Here is a 15875-nt window from a genome sequence, read left to right as displayed (position 1 = left end):
TTGACATATGTCGTTTGGCCTGGTTGTATTTTGGTACTGCCATTACGTTTTTAAAACGCCTTATTTCAACGTGCAAATTACGTTATTTTAACACCTGAATAAAACGTCTCCTAAAAGTTGCAGTTTGGTCTGGTTTCGTTTTCGTAGTCAAAAAAACGTGATATTTACGTTTTTTTTGACTACATAAAGAAAACATACCAGGTTGGTATTTTCACAACGTTTCTAAAACGTTTTATTTTGGTTACTTTTTTTATTTTAAAAACGTTTTTAAAACGTTTTTAAAACGTTGTACTACAACATTACCTAATTGCAACCAAAATACAACGTTGTGAAAAGTTGTAAAAACGTTTTGTGTTTGCTGGGAAGCAAGTCCGTTTTGTACAAAGTATGGTGATCCTGTCTTTAAAAGTGCATTAAAATAGAAACAAGGAAAATAGTCATTGAACAAGGTGTCAAGAGAAATGGAGTGTTCTCTTCCAAACAATTTGATAAAGATTTTAAAAGATATAATAAAAAGCAGAAAATTGCTGAACTTGGAGAATCTCTGGGGTCTATGAAGTTTTCATAAGACGAGACATACAAAAACACATGCTGTGGGCTTGAGTGAAATGTATACCACATCCTGTATAAATGACAACTGTTGCATTATGTGTGTAGGTGAGCATGGGTTCTGGGGAGAGAAATATTGTTGTGTGTAACTGATAAGAATGAAGACAGTTAGGAAATAAATGTCTAGCAAGGTAGAAATCTGATAAAAATGTATAATAAAGAAATGTGTGTATTGCTTAAGCCTTTGACGCAAATTGAAAAAGCATTGACGCAAGTAAAAAAAGGGTGATAGACAAGTAACATAGCAATTGACGCATGCAGGTAATATGTTAACGCAAGAAGAAACCACATGTGTGTAAATGAAGAGAAAAATGCGTCAAAAGAGAATATAAAAACAGGGGCCTCAATAGCTCTGGAGTAGTAGTAAAATATTGTGTAGTTTTTGCTGAAGAAAGAAAGAGCATACAAGCAAGCAGCAAGCGGAAGCCGTCGCCAGACCACAACCCTCAGAAGATCAAAGAAGACACCTGATTTTCTTAGAGAAGAACATATATTGAATAGAGAAGAGGATAAGCTTTAAAAATGTAATTATTTATCTGGCCCATGGAACTTCCAGCTTAGCTGGCATAAAGTGGTGTATTTAGCTTTTGCCTTTGCAGGAAATAATAAAATGAGAATGGGGACTGCCCTCAAACTCTGATAGTATTGTCTCAGTCTGTTTATTGTTGTAGAGTGAGAATCCATTTGGGGTATCAGAGGTTGACTGTCTGAAAAAGATAGATTTTTATAAAGATATCCCGACGGACTTTACAAAGTCAGTCAAGGTTGCCAACCAGTCGCAACAGAGTGGGCCGTGGGAGTGCATTAGCAGGCATAGCTGTCCTCTAAGGGCGAAGAGCCAGCTGTGGTGCACTGAACGGAAGGCTAACCCACCCCACCCAGGTAGGCTTGGTTGATATCTGAACCGTAGGCCTAGGAGGTACGGTAGTGATCAGAAGTAGACCCTGAGATAATATAATCTAAAAATAAAATATTATATGCCTACCTGACTCCTCCTGAATCTATAAAGGTAAACCTTTTACAGGAGTTGAGTAATATGAATAGAGGAAGTGGCTCGTGACCAAGATAGTGTTACGTGGTCGCGGCAGAAACCACCCAGGGGGTGACGCGGCACAAAGGAAAGCACTAGAAATTTTGGAAACAAGTCAGTTTAATAAAATTATTTCATCATCGGGCTCTGTGCTTTGAGAGGGCATTGACATATGATGCGCTCTGAAAAATGAACAGACAAGTGCTTAATTAGAAACGGTAAAAGTGAGTGGTCCAATATCATTTGTCTTAAAAAGTGGGTGGGTCTTGTCCCACCCACATACAATGGTTCCGACGCCCATGAATTATAGTTTATTTAAAATAAAAGTGATTACAAAGGAAATGTTTACTGTTCATGTTTTTTATTGAATGAAAAAATCCCACTTAAAAAAACAGACCGCCATTACATTTTTCCTCTCGCGCACCCCCTGGTGGCAGCTCGCGTACCCCTGGGGGTGCGCGCACCACACTTTGGGAATCCCTGGCATAAAACATCTGCTCAAACTGAGCCCTTTCAAGCTCCAAAAGGTAACAAAATATGCTTTATTTTATCCTTCTGTAAGTGTTACTCTAATATCAGAGGAGTTTTATATTATCGCGACAGGTAGAGATCCTTCCGTGTTAGATATAGATCCGGGTCGATAAAGATCTGAATATGTAAGAATGATTGGCGAAACAATAATGCATTTAAGGGTTAATCCTATTCTCAAAGCAGATAGACAAAGTTGGCGACTGACACAAGATTTGAGGAAGATCAATGACTTGATCATACCGCTTTCACCAGTGGTACCAGATGTGGTAACTATAATAAATTCAATACCACCTACACATAAATTCTATACTGTCCTTGATATATGCTCTGCTTTTTTCAGCATACTGATATCTGAAGAGGTGCAGCCATTATTTTCCTTTACGTACATACAACAACAATTTACATGGACACGTCTTCCTCAGGGCTACGTTGACTGACCTGCTGTGTTCTCTGCGATTGTGCACAAAACTCTCAGCAACATCAAGCTCCCACCGACTACATGTTTACTACAGTATGCAGATGACCTGCAAATCTCAGCCACGGCAGCAAAGGACTGTGAACAGACCTCCATCATTGTCTGCAATGTGCTGCCAGAGGCGGGGTTTAAAGCTTCAAGAAAGAAAGTGCAGTGGGTGAGACCACAATTCTCTTATCTGGGACACATTATTTCAGAAGGACATTGACACCAAAGCCTCACCACAACAAGTTGGGCCTTCCTGACTACAAAAAGGACTTCCACCTTTATGTGCACGCGAGCGGGGGCATTGCAGCGGGGATACTGGCCCAGGAACACAGTACAAGTTATCGCCCTTTGGTGTATTTTTCCAAAACATTAGACAACATTACACAAGGTCTGCCTTCAAGCAGTGGCTGCTGCCCTGATGGTATGAGATGCTGAAAAAACAGTCCTCTCACATCCACTGACGTTACACACCTCACACCAGGTAAATGCAATTTTACATAATCTTAATACGCAGCACATGACGGCACAGTGTCTTTCGGGCAATGTTGTTATGCGACTACAAATTCAATGATTAAGCCAACATCTGTGCCACACACTGCTGTCATTGCTTTGTGAGAGTTGCTTTGAGAGTACTGCCAACCAAACCACTGATTGTTTGAAAACAATTGAAACTGAAACTGCTTGTGGGACCGATCTGTTAGATAAGGCCCTAGAAGAGGGGGTTAGTCTATATGTTGACGGTTCATGTTCTAAACCATCAGATGGTGTATATTTATGCAGTTGTTAGACTCCCTGACGAAGTGGAAGAAGCAGAAATCATTACCATACACATCAGCACAGGCAGCGGAACTAGTTGCACTGAGAGCTTGTGAACTTTCAAAAGATAAAATTGTCACAGTTTATACTGATTCTAAGTACACATTCTGATTTGATAGGAGATTTAATTAATCCAGTGCAGCTGACGAGCAAAGTGGCCATAACAAAAAGGCAATTAATGCTTTGTATTGCATTGCGAAAACAAACATTCATCGACCTGTAAATAATTCAGACAGATTCACAAAGTGGCCAGAAGCGAGGGAGAATGCAAAAATGGTAGTTAAAATTTTGTGCAAAGAAATTATACCCACATTTGGGATACCAAGTGTAATTGAAAGTGATAATGGAACACCTTTTACATCAAAAGTAACACAATTATTGGCTAAAACTTTAGCTATTGAAAGATTTAACAGAATGATCAAAGATCAATTAACTAAAGCGTGTTTAGAGACGGAAAAAATTGGATTACTGTATTTCCAGCCGTTTTAGCTGAAATACGAATGACACCATCCTCCACTACTAAAATGTCTCCTTTTGAAATTCTGATGGGTAGGCCTTTCCCGACACCATGGGTCAAAGGCCGCGATGGCATTTTTGCTTTAGGTGAAATGGAGGATTGGATCCTGGACGACTATGTCACGGAGCTGGTCGAAAAATGTTATTCTATTAATGGTGATGTCTCACTAACTCTCTCCCATCAGAGAAATCAACTCACCAGTTTGTGCAGGTGCTGATAAGGAGTCCAAAGCCAGGCAAGGATAGCCAAAATATCTGGGGCCGGCCACGGAGATTGCAGTGACGAGGACGGGAGTGCTGACTGAAACCGCAGTGGATACACGCGAGAAGACTGAAGGCTGCCCCGGGCAAGGAGCTGAACACGCAGTGTGACGTCCATATGCGATCTGATTAGTTAATCTGGACCAACATAACGTCGAGGACCACAGAAGGAGAGAGCAGTTCAGTGACAGGCAGTGTTGGAGAAAAATCCCCTAAAAACTTTGCAGGATGAGACTTAACAATAACTTTGACCACAATTTTGTTAATTGCCATCAGAGGGCAAAGCTGGACAGGATACAACACCACCCATTTAAAGAAATGCTCTGGGTACACTGCCTGTGCTCTGTCTGCTGCCATGGCGGAGAACATGGACACCAAGGGCTGTTTGATTTGTCATCTCATACACAGCATCTGGTCTATTGTCCACCTAACTTACAATGAATTGGAATTCATTTTATTGAATTACCAAGTTCACACACTTTGTCCAGACAGAAGAGAGAAATGCCTACATACAGAGGATCAATCCTTGAGTTTGTTATATGTTGAATTTGTCATGTTGTTTTTCAATTCCAGATTACTACAATAATATTTTTGACTTGATAAATCACACGAAAACCGTAATTGTTGATCCACCTGAAGCATATGACTGGGGAAAAGGGATGAGACAATCGTTCTCTAACTGGGCAACGTACCTTAATTTGTTGTTTCCTGTTCTACTGTTTACTGTTTACTGATGATTTTACTGCTTTTATGTTTGGCTCCATGCATATTACAATCCTTACAGGGAATGATTAAGACAAGTCTTGGAATATGTGATCATGATTATGTGTTTAGATTTTGCTTACTATTATTTGAAACACAGATCATTTTCCTTTAAAGGGAAGCACTAAATCATAAATGATTTAAAGTGGCCATTGTTAAATAATTTCTTATTTCTTGGGCTTTACTTTTTGACTTTCTCTGTGTCTTGGGATTTTTCCATTGTGCACATCATGAACCTACCTAGACAAAACAAGAAGTACTAGTCCTTGGACACACTGACACTCTCACACGTAACCAGAAGTTGAAGACACACACACATTTACGCACATACATTTCTTATTTGTTATTATATTTCTTGAAATGCCATACATGGTAAGGTTTGATTCTTAAGTCGTATGATTGGATGCTCAAGCCATCCTGGAGATTGTTGTTTGGCCTATGTCTATAAATATGACCCTTCTTCCTGAATAAATCTGAGAATGCTTTGTACCACACTTGATCTGTGTCTGCTTGGTCATTCTCCCGAGATCTCGCGCTGGTGCTGCCACACATCACAGGGGTTGAGGCGCCCATTTCTAAACTGATGATTGAGATTACAAATATTCTACCTATTATTGAGATTTTGATCTAACAATTACCTTAAACAAAACTGAAATTCATTAACAAGACCTCAGTCCAAAATATATGTTCAATAGTATATTTTAAAAAGGATTTAAAATTTCCATGTGTGTCTTGAAAAGCGGATGAGCCAAGTTTGTGTGCAATCTAGTGGTTTAGAGTAAAATAAAATCAAAGGGCCTTTAGCCCTGTTGTACCCTAATTGTGGAATTGTCAGTGAATTTCAGACAATGGTTGATTGTTTATTGTTTATTTGTGTTCTGTTTGGGAAAAGTTTAATATCTGTAACAATTTAACAGAAGGACTGTTATATTCTTTGTCTAATTTGCACAATGTGTCTACTGTTTCAGACCATACATACATTTTACTTTCATACAATTTCAACAACTCAATTACTCACAGATTTTTGTAAAGTCTAAGAAGAAATCATCTTTCTACAATCAAATGTGCAACAATAATCCCATTTTCCATAAGTAGTGTAGCACCACAGGTATTTTTTACCATGGTAGCCACAGGGGTGATCAGGCTTGCAGGTTTTGCCATTTACAGCTGAAAAGCAGTCATCATAAGTACAGCACTTGTTTTTCTTGCCGTCATCTGTATAGCACCATGGCTGGCTTTCACCATATTTGGCACAGGCATGGTCGCTGCGGCAGTTCTTCCCATTTTCAGCTTTACTTCTCCACAGCGGAGGGCTGCAGTAGCCCCAGTCATCTTTAACGTAACCAAGACCAGTCTTACACCAGTAATAATCATAGCCATATGTGGCACAGGGGTGATCATCCAAACATCTCTCTCCTTTAACCGTGATGAGTGAGTACCGGGGTGAGCACTCTATCCGTTTCTGACCTGAGTAACACCTGTAGCCCTTGAGTTTGTGCTGGTACAGGCAGGGAGTGGAGCAACAGGGTTTGCCTGAGGTGCATTCACAACTATCACTAGAGTCAGTTACGCTTACGCATGGCGATCCATCAGCTGCAGTCTTCTGCTTCTCTGGGACCAACAGACATTCAACAGCATCTGACCCCTCAGATACCTCCCTTTTTCTTAGGTCAACATCACCATAACTTATAGACTTTTTGGCATTAATTATAAGACAATCACCTTTGGAAAAAATCTTCAGCTCTTCTGCTATAGAGAAATAGATGCTCAAACTGTCAAAGACTAACTTTGCTATCAGCTCGCTCACTCTGACTTTCTTTGCAGGTACACTGTAACTGCTGACGGCCCTTTTCAGTGTGTTATATGTGTTACGCACGGCTGAGGCCATTGCAACTTTCACTGGCAGAGGCATTAATTTCTTAAACCTCTCCTCAACTTCATCTAAATCATTGTCACCAAAACATTCATCATAAAAAATGTTAATTGATCGAAAAGTTAACAACTCACTATAGAGTTCAGTGAGGCGATTATTCAGGGTTGAGACACTCATCAGGCTTATGCCAGGCTCTTCTGGCTGATTTTTTCCTATAAAGCCAAAGGATAAAGACTTTCTGTTATCAAAGTAGTGTTTATAACAGACAGCCGTCCAGATGTGAGAGGGCACCGTCACCCTCTCAGAGTCCTCAGGTTTTTCCCTGTCAGGTATACGTTCACGTACATCAGGTACTGTACCTGTGACAATGTAGGCTTTAGCTAAACCGTTATCACTGGCAAGCTTGTAATTTAAAAAAGACTTCAAAGTGATCTCCCACTTATACCAGTGGATACGGTTGAAGCATGCATCCATCGGTGCTGCATTGGTCAGTGTAAATGTTGCCTCACGGCCTTCTTCACTGCGTGAGAAAAAGCTGGGTTTCAGGTGTCCACGATCATATCCGGTGTCTCTGTAGTCGCTGCTGATGGCTTGATATCTTTTATAAGTGTTTTGATTATTCTGGTTCTCACGGACCATATAATCAATTTGGGATTCAGGTTGGGAAATCTACAGAATAAAATTTGTTTGATGGTTAGTTTGTGGGGGGAAAAAAGGTTTTGTTCTTTCTACATTGTCAGTGGGCAATTTTAATGTTTATATTACAGTATAAACATTCCATAAAGTTCCATCTAATGTATTTTATATATTATTTGGAATGACAAAACAGAATGGAATACAGAGCTTAATCTGCTGATGAAAGTGTTTTGTTACCTGTGGCTCTAAATGCCAGATGTCTGTCCTTCCACCAGTGGTTGACCCTTTAAGGTCAAATGTGTAGGCACTGTAGAGGGGAATCCTGTGATGAACCGAGTACAGCGTAGCGTAGTAAGAGCCTCTTTGCTCGTTCTTCTGACAGATTTTCTTGGCATTCTGGTCCATTCCTTCCGGTTCTGTGCCTTTGTAAAAAAACTCACTACACTCATTAAAGCTCGTGACCACTTTTGCCTGAGCACTGAATGCTCGCAGCACAATACAGGTGAGCAGACCCAGAACAAACATGGTTTGAAGCTGGTCTTGTGTTAATAGAGCAGAGACACCAGAAGCAAAGTTGCTTTACAAAGAGTCAGAGTCAGTGATGCTCTTGTGGGTGTGAATAGAATTTACAAATGAGAAGAATGAGGAATATGTTGGGACCATCGCTTCATCCTGCCTACGGGACTAATTTTAGAGCGGTCACGTACAGAAACTTTGATTTGACAATTAGAGAACTTTTCATTTCTGCGTGGCTGGATAAATGCAGTGCTTGTGATTTCCACTTCAGTTTTCTAATACATGTTCTTTCATTTCTGCATTTGGAGCAAGGAGAAGGTTTTGTAAAAATCAGAGCATCTGTTTTTTCTCGCTCCATGATCACTCAAGAGTGTGTTTTATTATGATGCAGTACCCAGCAAAAACAGATGTTTTTCCAAAAATGTTTTTCCAGTTGGTTATTTTCTGGGTAAACCAAATAAGAACAGTAACACTTTAGATCATATCCCGCAGCGTACTGCGTTAAAGCGAATTCAGAGCGTAATTTTTGGTAATTATAGTGTACCTATAAAGTACAAATGTGTAAGTATATGGGAACAATATGTAAAGTTTGGGAAAGAAAGGGGTAACAGCCAGGAAAATAAATTATTTATATAGAAGTAAGGGGTACTTATTCTACTATTATGATAGGCATCAATCTTACAATTGGAGCAATTTAGCGAGAACATACACTGCGCTTTTTGTGATAATAGTGTAACAATACATAAAAGCTTATGTTACGGCATGGAGGCATGAATTATCATGAATAATGCGGTGATTCACATCTGAGGAGTTAGAGTTAAATTTATACTTTATTGTCATTTTCAGGAAATTTGTCTTTGACTCAAAGCTGCAATAATCATGTGGCAAAATTTTTTTTAAAAAAGCCTGAAGAAATAACTTTACAAATCAATCAGTTAAGATTACCCTTCGCTACATATTGTCAGCAGATAGACAAGAAACACAGAGGTTAGTGTTATAAACAACATCAGGTTTATTGAATGGAGAAGAATCAACAACACAGCAGAGAAAGCAGTCCAGATAAGTGGGTAGAGATATGGAATGTCTTGGTTCAGCTTATCTGTAAGTGATGCGGTCTTTGTTTCTTTTCCAGGAGATCCAGTAACTAATGAGCATGGAGATGACAGAGAGCAGGGGATGAGGAGAACCAGGACAAGAACCGGTTTAAGAATTTTTAGATATTTGAAAAGGAAACAAACCTCTACTACCGCCAAAAGGACCTTGATTTTTTTCTTGCTGCTCACCATTCTCTCAAGTAAAGAATTTGGGCTTTTGAGTGGTGCTCTTTTATATGGTAATGATATTAATTAGGGGGCGTTTACAAGGCGGAGATTGAAACCATTCAGCTGTGCTCAATTTCAGGATCATTTACGATTTATAGATTTCACACGTGAAAGAGGCATATGCACGCTTTTTGGGGCATATGTTTGTTTTTCTGAATCACACGTACACATATTTGAGAAATGATCTTAGATCAAACGTAGGACAGTTTCTATGCAACATTTTATAAATGAGGCCCCAGGGGGGGATGGTGGGGATTTCCCAATACTATTGTATTGGAAAACGAGTGTTTACCACCGGCATTCGCTGTGTCGTGTTTTTTGGATTCATTATGTCGGACTCACTGCAGGTAACTCATAATCTGCAGTTGTTACTCCTGTCTCCTGACAAAAATGCTGCATGCGGCGCCTGTGGAGAGTTACTGGAGCACGCACGTCTCTCACAAGGAACGTCACGGCAGTGACTGACAAGCCAGAGGGCCAATCGTTTACGCGATGATCGCGTAAACGATTGGCTGATGTTTTTAAGGCCCTACCTCGTGCACAGATGATGTATATTAATATTATTACTTTCAGTGCACCTAATAAATAGTCTTTTATCAGTTAGTAAAGACAGTTTCAAGTAATATTGCAAAAATGTATAAAACAAAACATCCTCTTTAGCACCTTTAAAACCTATTCACAAAGCTGCTGAGACAAACTTTTACTAAGGAATAGACTGAAGTCTTAAGCTAAGAGTAAGGACGGGGTTGACCTCGTTGCTATGGAGTATACACACAGTGATTGGCTGATGGGGGAGGAGTCAGCGATTTAATCATAGAAATATTGTAGAATGAGGTGTCATGTTTCCAAATTAAAATAAAGGTTTTAAAATACAAATGTTGCCCTATTCAAATAAATGTTTTTTAATAAAAATGTTCCCACAGTCAAGATAAAATGTTGACATATTTTTGCCATAAAGGTTTTAAAATGTAGGCTGAATGGATATATATATTTTATATTATATTATTATTATTTTTTTTTTTACTCTATTAAATTATTTGTGAGTGTGAACCCATGAAAACCACTGCCACAGGTAATCAGACAATATTTATTTGTTAAAGATTTATTTTTGGCGTCTCATCATAGATTCAAATCTATAAATCAATTTTTTTAATTGCATTGCATTTTATTGCATTTATGAAGAAAAGGTTCAGCACCTAAGGCTCTATCACTATTGCCTCAATGGTGTTCAGTGTCTTTAGGTGGATTAAGACTGTTTGTGATTTGGTCTTAGTGACATATGAGTCCTCTTGACTACTAACGTTTTACAGATTTAGGAGCTAGTTTTAGTGCTAAAATGCTTTGTGAAATACTCTTAGAGCAAAAAATTAGGAGTCCTAAAATTAGGACTGACACGCCCATAATTTTTAAGAGTTTCTCCTAAATCGGCAAGTTAGGAGCTACTTTTAGCCTTAAGATGTTTTGTGAATACGGCCCCTGATATTTAAAAGAGCTTTAAAAACATACTAAACAATGTTTTATTAAAAATGTAAAAATGGAGACAGTTTTTTGTGATGGGTTGGTTTAGGGGGAGAGAATGTACAGTTTGTACAGTATAAAAACTATTATGCCTATGGAATGTCCTCACTAAGATAGCAAAACAATGTGTGTGTGTGTGTGTGTGTGTGTGTTTATGAAAGTGAAGTATACTCTCAGTAAACTAGTTTTATTCTGAAAGTATACTTATTAGTTTTCTCTCAGTGAACTTTAAGGGTTAAAATGAAAAATATCCCATAATTTACTCACCCTCATCACTACTGAAACTGCTGGACTGCTGCTGGATTCATTTACTACAAGATCAAATCAACAGATCTGTAGAGCTGAGAATGAGCCACTGATATAAATCTGTTCCAGTTATGGAAAAACAAACTATAAACTATATGGCATTTTATTTTTCAACTAATTGCTCTTTATTTTGATAGAGAAGATCCTAGTACCATGTTAATGATGGTAAGTTTTACATTTATAACAAATTACAGCATTTCTGTGTGAGCAAACATTATCTCTACCAATCACACACAATGACATACTGAATAATTAACCTCGGTAAGGTGAATATTAATCACACAAATTGCAGGTGCTCATTCTGACTGAAAGGAGCCTCATCATGGAGAAGCTCAAGCACACACTCTTCATGACACAACTATCACACACACTCTAACTCTTCAACTGATGTTTCACAGTAAAACACAACTTGTTTCTAGCTAATATTTCAGCATCTTCAGGCAAGTAATGTTGGCATTACACACATGCATTGTTCATTTATTCTTCTTCTCTGATCATTTCTTCTTTCATTTCTGCTTTTGCTCTTCCCACTGCGCCAGTTCCTCCACTCGACCCATCTCTTCCCCTCTCCTTCTACATCTTTCACTCTCTTCCTCTTCCCACTCCACCACCTCTCCTTCCTCTTTCTCCACTTTACACCCATGTCTGTTTGCTCTGAGTATTCACATCTTCTTTTATGTTTTTTATAGTCATGCAAAACGCAATTTAGTAAAGTCCATTTTCTGTGCTTTGTGTATTACTGACCCAGCAAACATGAGACGTCCGCCGTCATGCAGATCATGTCTATATTGCATTGGTCGGTTCAGGACCATATCTTTATGTGTACACGATTTGCAAATCCGGACATCTTACTACGACGTCTCTCAGTTTAAAGAAAACTGACAGTATAACGTTGAAATTGTGAAAAAAAGTGAAATTAATATATTTATGTGAAACTGAAAGTGAATTTAAGTGATGACCTAAAGGTTCCTACAGGTTATTTTTTGAATTTGTAGTGTTGGAACAACTTTCTTATCACTGTAAAACTGCTTTGACACAGTCTGCATTGTAAAAAGCGCTATATAAATAAAGGTGACTTGACTTTCACTTTAGTGAAATAATACTTTCAAAAAAATACAAGCACATTTAATATCCCACACATATTACCTAACACAGGTTTGTTACCCACGTGTTGTGCTTTATCGATATTTATTTTCTGATATGTATTGACATTTTTACAGTGCAGAATCTTACATTGTCACCTTATTATTGTAACATGATGCTGCCCTGTTTCTGAAAGGAACACTGGGAACCAAACACTGCATATCCATCTGCATAAAATGCTATAAGAGAACCACCATGACAATGGAAATCTGGATGACATAATAGAGGTCAAACAACTATGCTAAAAAAGATAGGTAGTCAAGTAAAACATAACATAAATTATTAAAGATTTTTCATGGCTTACCATTACATACATATTGTTGGGCAAGCCTACATAAAACACTACAATGACACAACAGAGTTTTAAAGATTTATTAAAACAAAAATAAATGGAGCAACAACATTTTATTTTAACAGGAACTATAAAAGAACAAAAATATTGGGGAAGATGCCTCACTAAGAACAACATGCATTTATTTTTAAATTGTAATTTGTATTGGAGATAAAAGTTTAACATGTGCATGATGATGATGATGCATCAGCCAATGTGTAATTATTGGAAATCAATAGAAATATTTGTTAATTTAGTTTTTATAGCACAAAACATTGAGGAGCAACACATATCAGATTTTTTTTTTTTTTGTCTTTTTAATTAAATTCATTCAAACATACTCAAATAGCACTCTATGCTTCACTATTTCTCCTGCTTTTCTGAACAGAAACAGAAAAAAGCTTAAGGATCACAAAAAAACAACAACCTCTATTTCAGCACCATTTCTCATCCAGTCAGTATTATCTTTACAACAAAATGAAGCAATACAGTAATAAAAAATAATAAATACATAAAAAAGGTGCAAAACTATTCAAATAAATTGGAATTGCTTTCATATGATTAGACCTTATATACCTATTGAAGCAGTCATGTTGTATATGCAGATTTTTTCACATCCGTTGTGCTGTGTGAACATTTGGAGTCAAGGTTCCTCAATCTGTTACTACACCAGTAGTGGCACTATATAAACAGGATTTGAAACTAGTAATTCAGTGGTTCCAAGACTTTTTAGCATGGAGTACCCTCTGAAGGGATTACCATCCTTCTGCGTAGCCCTCTCTTCCACTTAGACTGCAGTCACTCCTTTACCATTAAGGGACAATATTTGCCCCCTAAATTGATTTTCCAGTGCATATTTTTACCTTTATGAATAACTTTATAAAATAAATAATATTTTAAATAAAAATGTTCAATAGAGAACATAGTTTTACCATCATTGCATAAAATGATAGTAAAACTAAGTAAAACTTTTAAGTATTAAACTAAAACCGCCAGTAGGTGGCAGCAAATCACTGTTTTTATGAGTGAGTCATCGAGTCATTCATTCAGTAACAAAGCAAGTGACTGTGAATGAATCATTGAATCATTGACTCTCACGATTCATTCAAAGCCAAAGAAAAACACGGTGCGTTCCAAACGGGATATATCGCCCTCTGAAGGGCACTTCGGAGTGAAAACAATCATGGCCGCCATATTGAAGGGTCGTTCCAAACCGAAGTGCTCAAAACTGGCCACTCCAAAGGGGCCTTCGGAATGAAGGATTTCGAAGGGAACAACTGATGGACACTTCGGGCCTCCATGATCCTTTGCACAGGGAAGTTGTTTGACGTCACAGAATGGGTACAAGAGGCTCGGAGTTCGATTTTAACTATAAATGTATGTATAATATTTTTCTGTACTACTGTAATATTTATACGAGTTAAATTTGGTACATTATTATGGTCAAAATGACATTGTACTTCAACAAAAATACTTTACAGCTCCATTTATCAGTTCATTCAAATGTTTCAAATTCATAGATACAATATAGCCTACATGCGATAAACCTAAAATAAATAAATATATAAACTAACGTTAAACAAAAGGCGCAGCTTGCACAATCTACTCCTCCTTGATTGTCTCGTTAAGATGACGCAGAAGTGCGTTCCAAAAAAAAGAGTTTTTTGACCCCTACGCCCTTCATCCCTTCAAAGCTCTCACTCCGGAGGGTAAACCCTTTGAAGGGATTAGGGCATAGGGATGAGCCCTTCTGAATGGAACGCAGGGATAGATGTGTGTTGTAGTTCTGCTGTGGTTTTCATTAGAACTATTATTTCATTGCAAAATAGAGTAAATACTGACAGTACTGTGTTTAAAATGTACGTTTTATTTTTTGACCTGTTGTATAATAATGTCACGTTTGCAGTCATGTGGATATTTGGGAACAATTGCATTTTTGCTCGTTATCATCAAATACAAAAACTCACACAAGATATGTTTGTGTATCAGAGAAAGTTTGAGTCATAAATCGAAATTAATCCATTATCTGTGTCTATATTTGTTCTTCATGCGAGTAAGTGCTAAATCCCCACTTTTACAAAGGTGCATTGTCGAGAACGACAGTAATTTAGCACAATTTAAGACAGCAGCAGACGCAATCTATCATATGCATGCTGCTTGTGTGGATACAGTCAATTTTTACTGCAAATGATGGGGTAATTTGATTAAATGTACTGGATTTACGGCATTTTGACAGTTAGAAATACATGCTCGGTTTTAATATTATTTTAAGGTATAATTAAATGAACTACTGCGCATTTTGGTCGCGTACCCCCTTTTGTCACCTCACGTACCCCCAGGGATACGCGTACCCCAGTTTGGGAACCACTGTAGTAATGGATCAGAGTTAATAACACATTTTTAAGTGTGTATATGTTTTAGTTCCTAATGTATGAAATCGCATACTTCCCTACTATACAGTATGCAAAAACCAGTATGTGAGGCGAGTAGTATGTCCAAATTCATATTATTCGAAAAACAATAGGTGAGAAGTACCCGGATGACCTACTGCTTCCACCCGACTTCTGTAGTAGGCATTCGTTGGACGCTGCCCAGCTAACATAAGACCAGTGGGCCACTGGCGGACCACCAGTGGCAAAGTGGGCGGCCCACCGGCGGGCACCGCCAGCGGTGCACTGGCGTTTTGCTCATCATTATTCCAGCGGACCACCAGCGGCAGCCGCCACTTTCCCAACGGTGGTCCACTACCGAGCCGCCGGTTTATAATAATTGTTTTCTGGCGGCCCACGGTCAGTCCACAGGTCATATTATGATTTTTTATAACTGGATAGTTACGTAGATAATATTTTTAATATTATAATGAATATAATAATGAATCAAAAACAAAATACACTACTGCTAATAACCATGGTAAATATATTAATTTTATTGGATAGAACCCAGACACAAATGTAGCATTGTCACGGTTCATGGGTTCACTTACTCGCCCTCGTGTGGTTGTGGTGTGTGTTGCATGTGAGTGATTGTGTGGGCGTCACCCACCTGTCTGATTGTGATGTGCTGCCAGCCGTGTCTTGTTCAGTGTTTGCTATTTAATGTGCGTGTCTACATGGTGTCTTTGTCAGTTCATTGCAGGCTGTCCCGGTGTCGTGCTTTCCATGTTTCACTTCCTGTTTTCCTGGAATTCTGGACTATCGTCTTGTTCCTGCATCTGGGTGGATTATCCTTTGTTTCTGATACCC

General features: G+C 38.3%; 1 protein-coding gene and 1 pseudogene across 1 annotated transcript; one reads left to right on the top strand and one right to left on the bottom strand.

The window, feature by feature from the left end:
• LOC125246011 overlaps nt 1-15875 on the top strand; it is a 186686-nt pseudogene that overhangs the window by 46367 nt on the left and 124444 nt on the right.
• Nucleotides 5847-8114, bottom strand: LOC125246018. The gene is made up of 2 exons (XM_048156862.1): nt 7735-8114; nt 5847-7530 (listed from the first exon to the last, which is right to left on the bottom strand). Exons 1-2 carry the CDS (start codon nt 8020-8022, stop codon nt 6022-6024), a joined length of 1797 nt encoding a protein of 598 aa, XP_048012819.1. The 5' UTR covers nt 8023-8114; the 3' UTR covers nt 5847-6021.

Source organism: Megalobrama amblycephala, linkage group LG14, assembly GCF_018812025.1.
Source record: "Megalobrama amblycephala isolate DHTTF-2021 linkage group LG14, ASM1881202v1, whole genome shotgun sequence".
Taxonomy (NCBI): domain Eukaryota; kingdom Metazoa; phylum Chordata; class Actinopteri; order Cypriniformes; family Xenocyprididae; genus Megalobrama; species Megalobrama amblycephala.
Note: the sequence above shows the minus strand (reverse complement) of the source record. Positions and strands in the feature narration are given on the sequence as shown.

Bases quoted from the DNA above. Each gene is read 5' to 3' on its own strand.
- LOC125246018 (XM_048156862.1), bottom strand. From the start codon at position 8,022: ATGTTTGTTCTGGGTCTGCTCACCTGTATTGTGCTGCGAGCATTCAGT. The intron at 7,531-7,734 runs GTAACAAAACAC...TTTATTCTGTAG, and splicing joins TCTGGCATTTAGAGCCACAG to ATTTCCCAACCTGAATCCCA.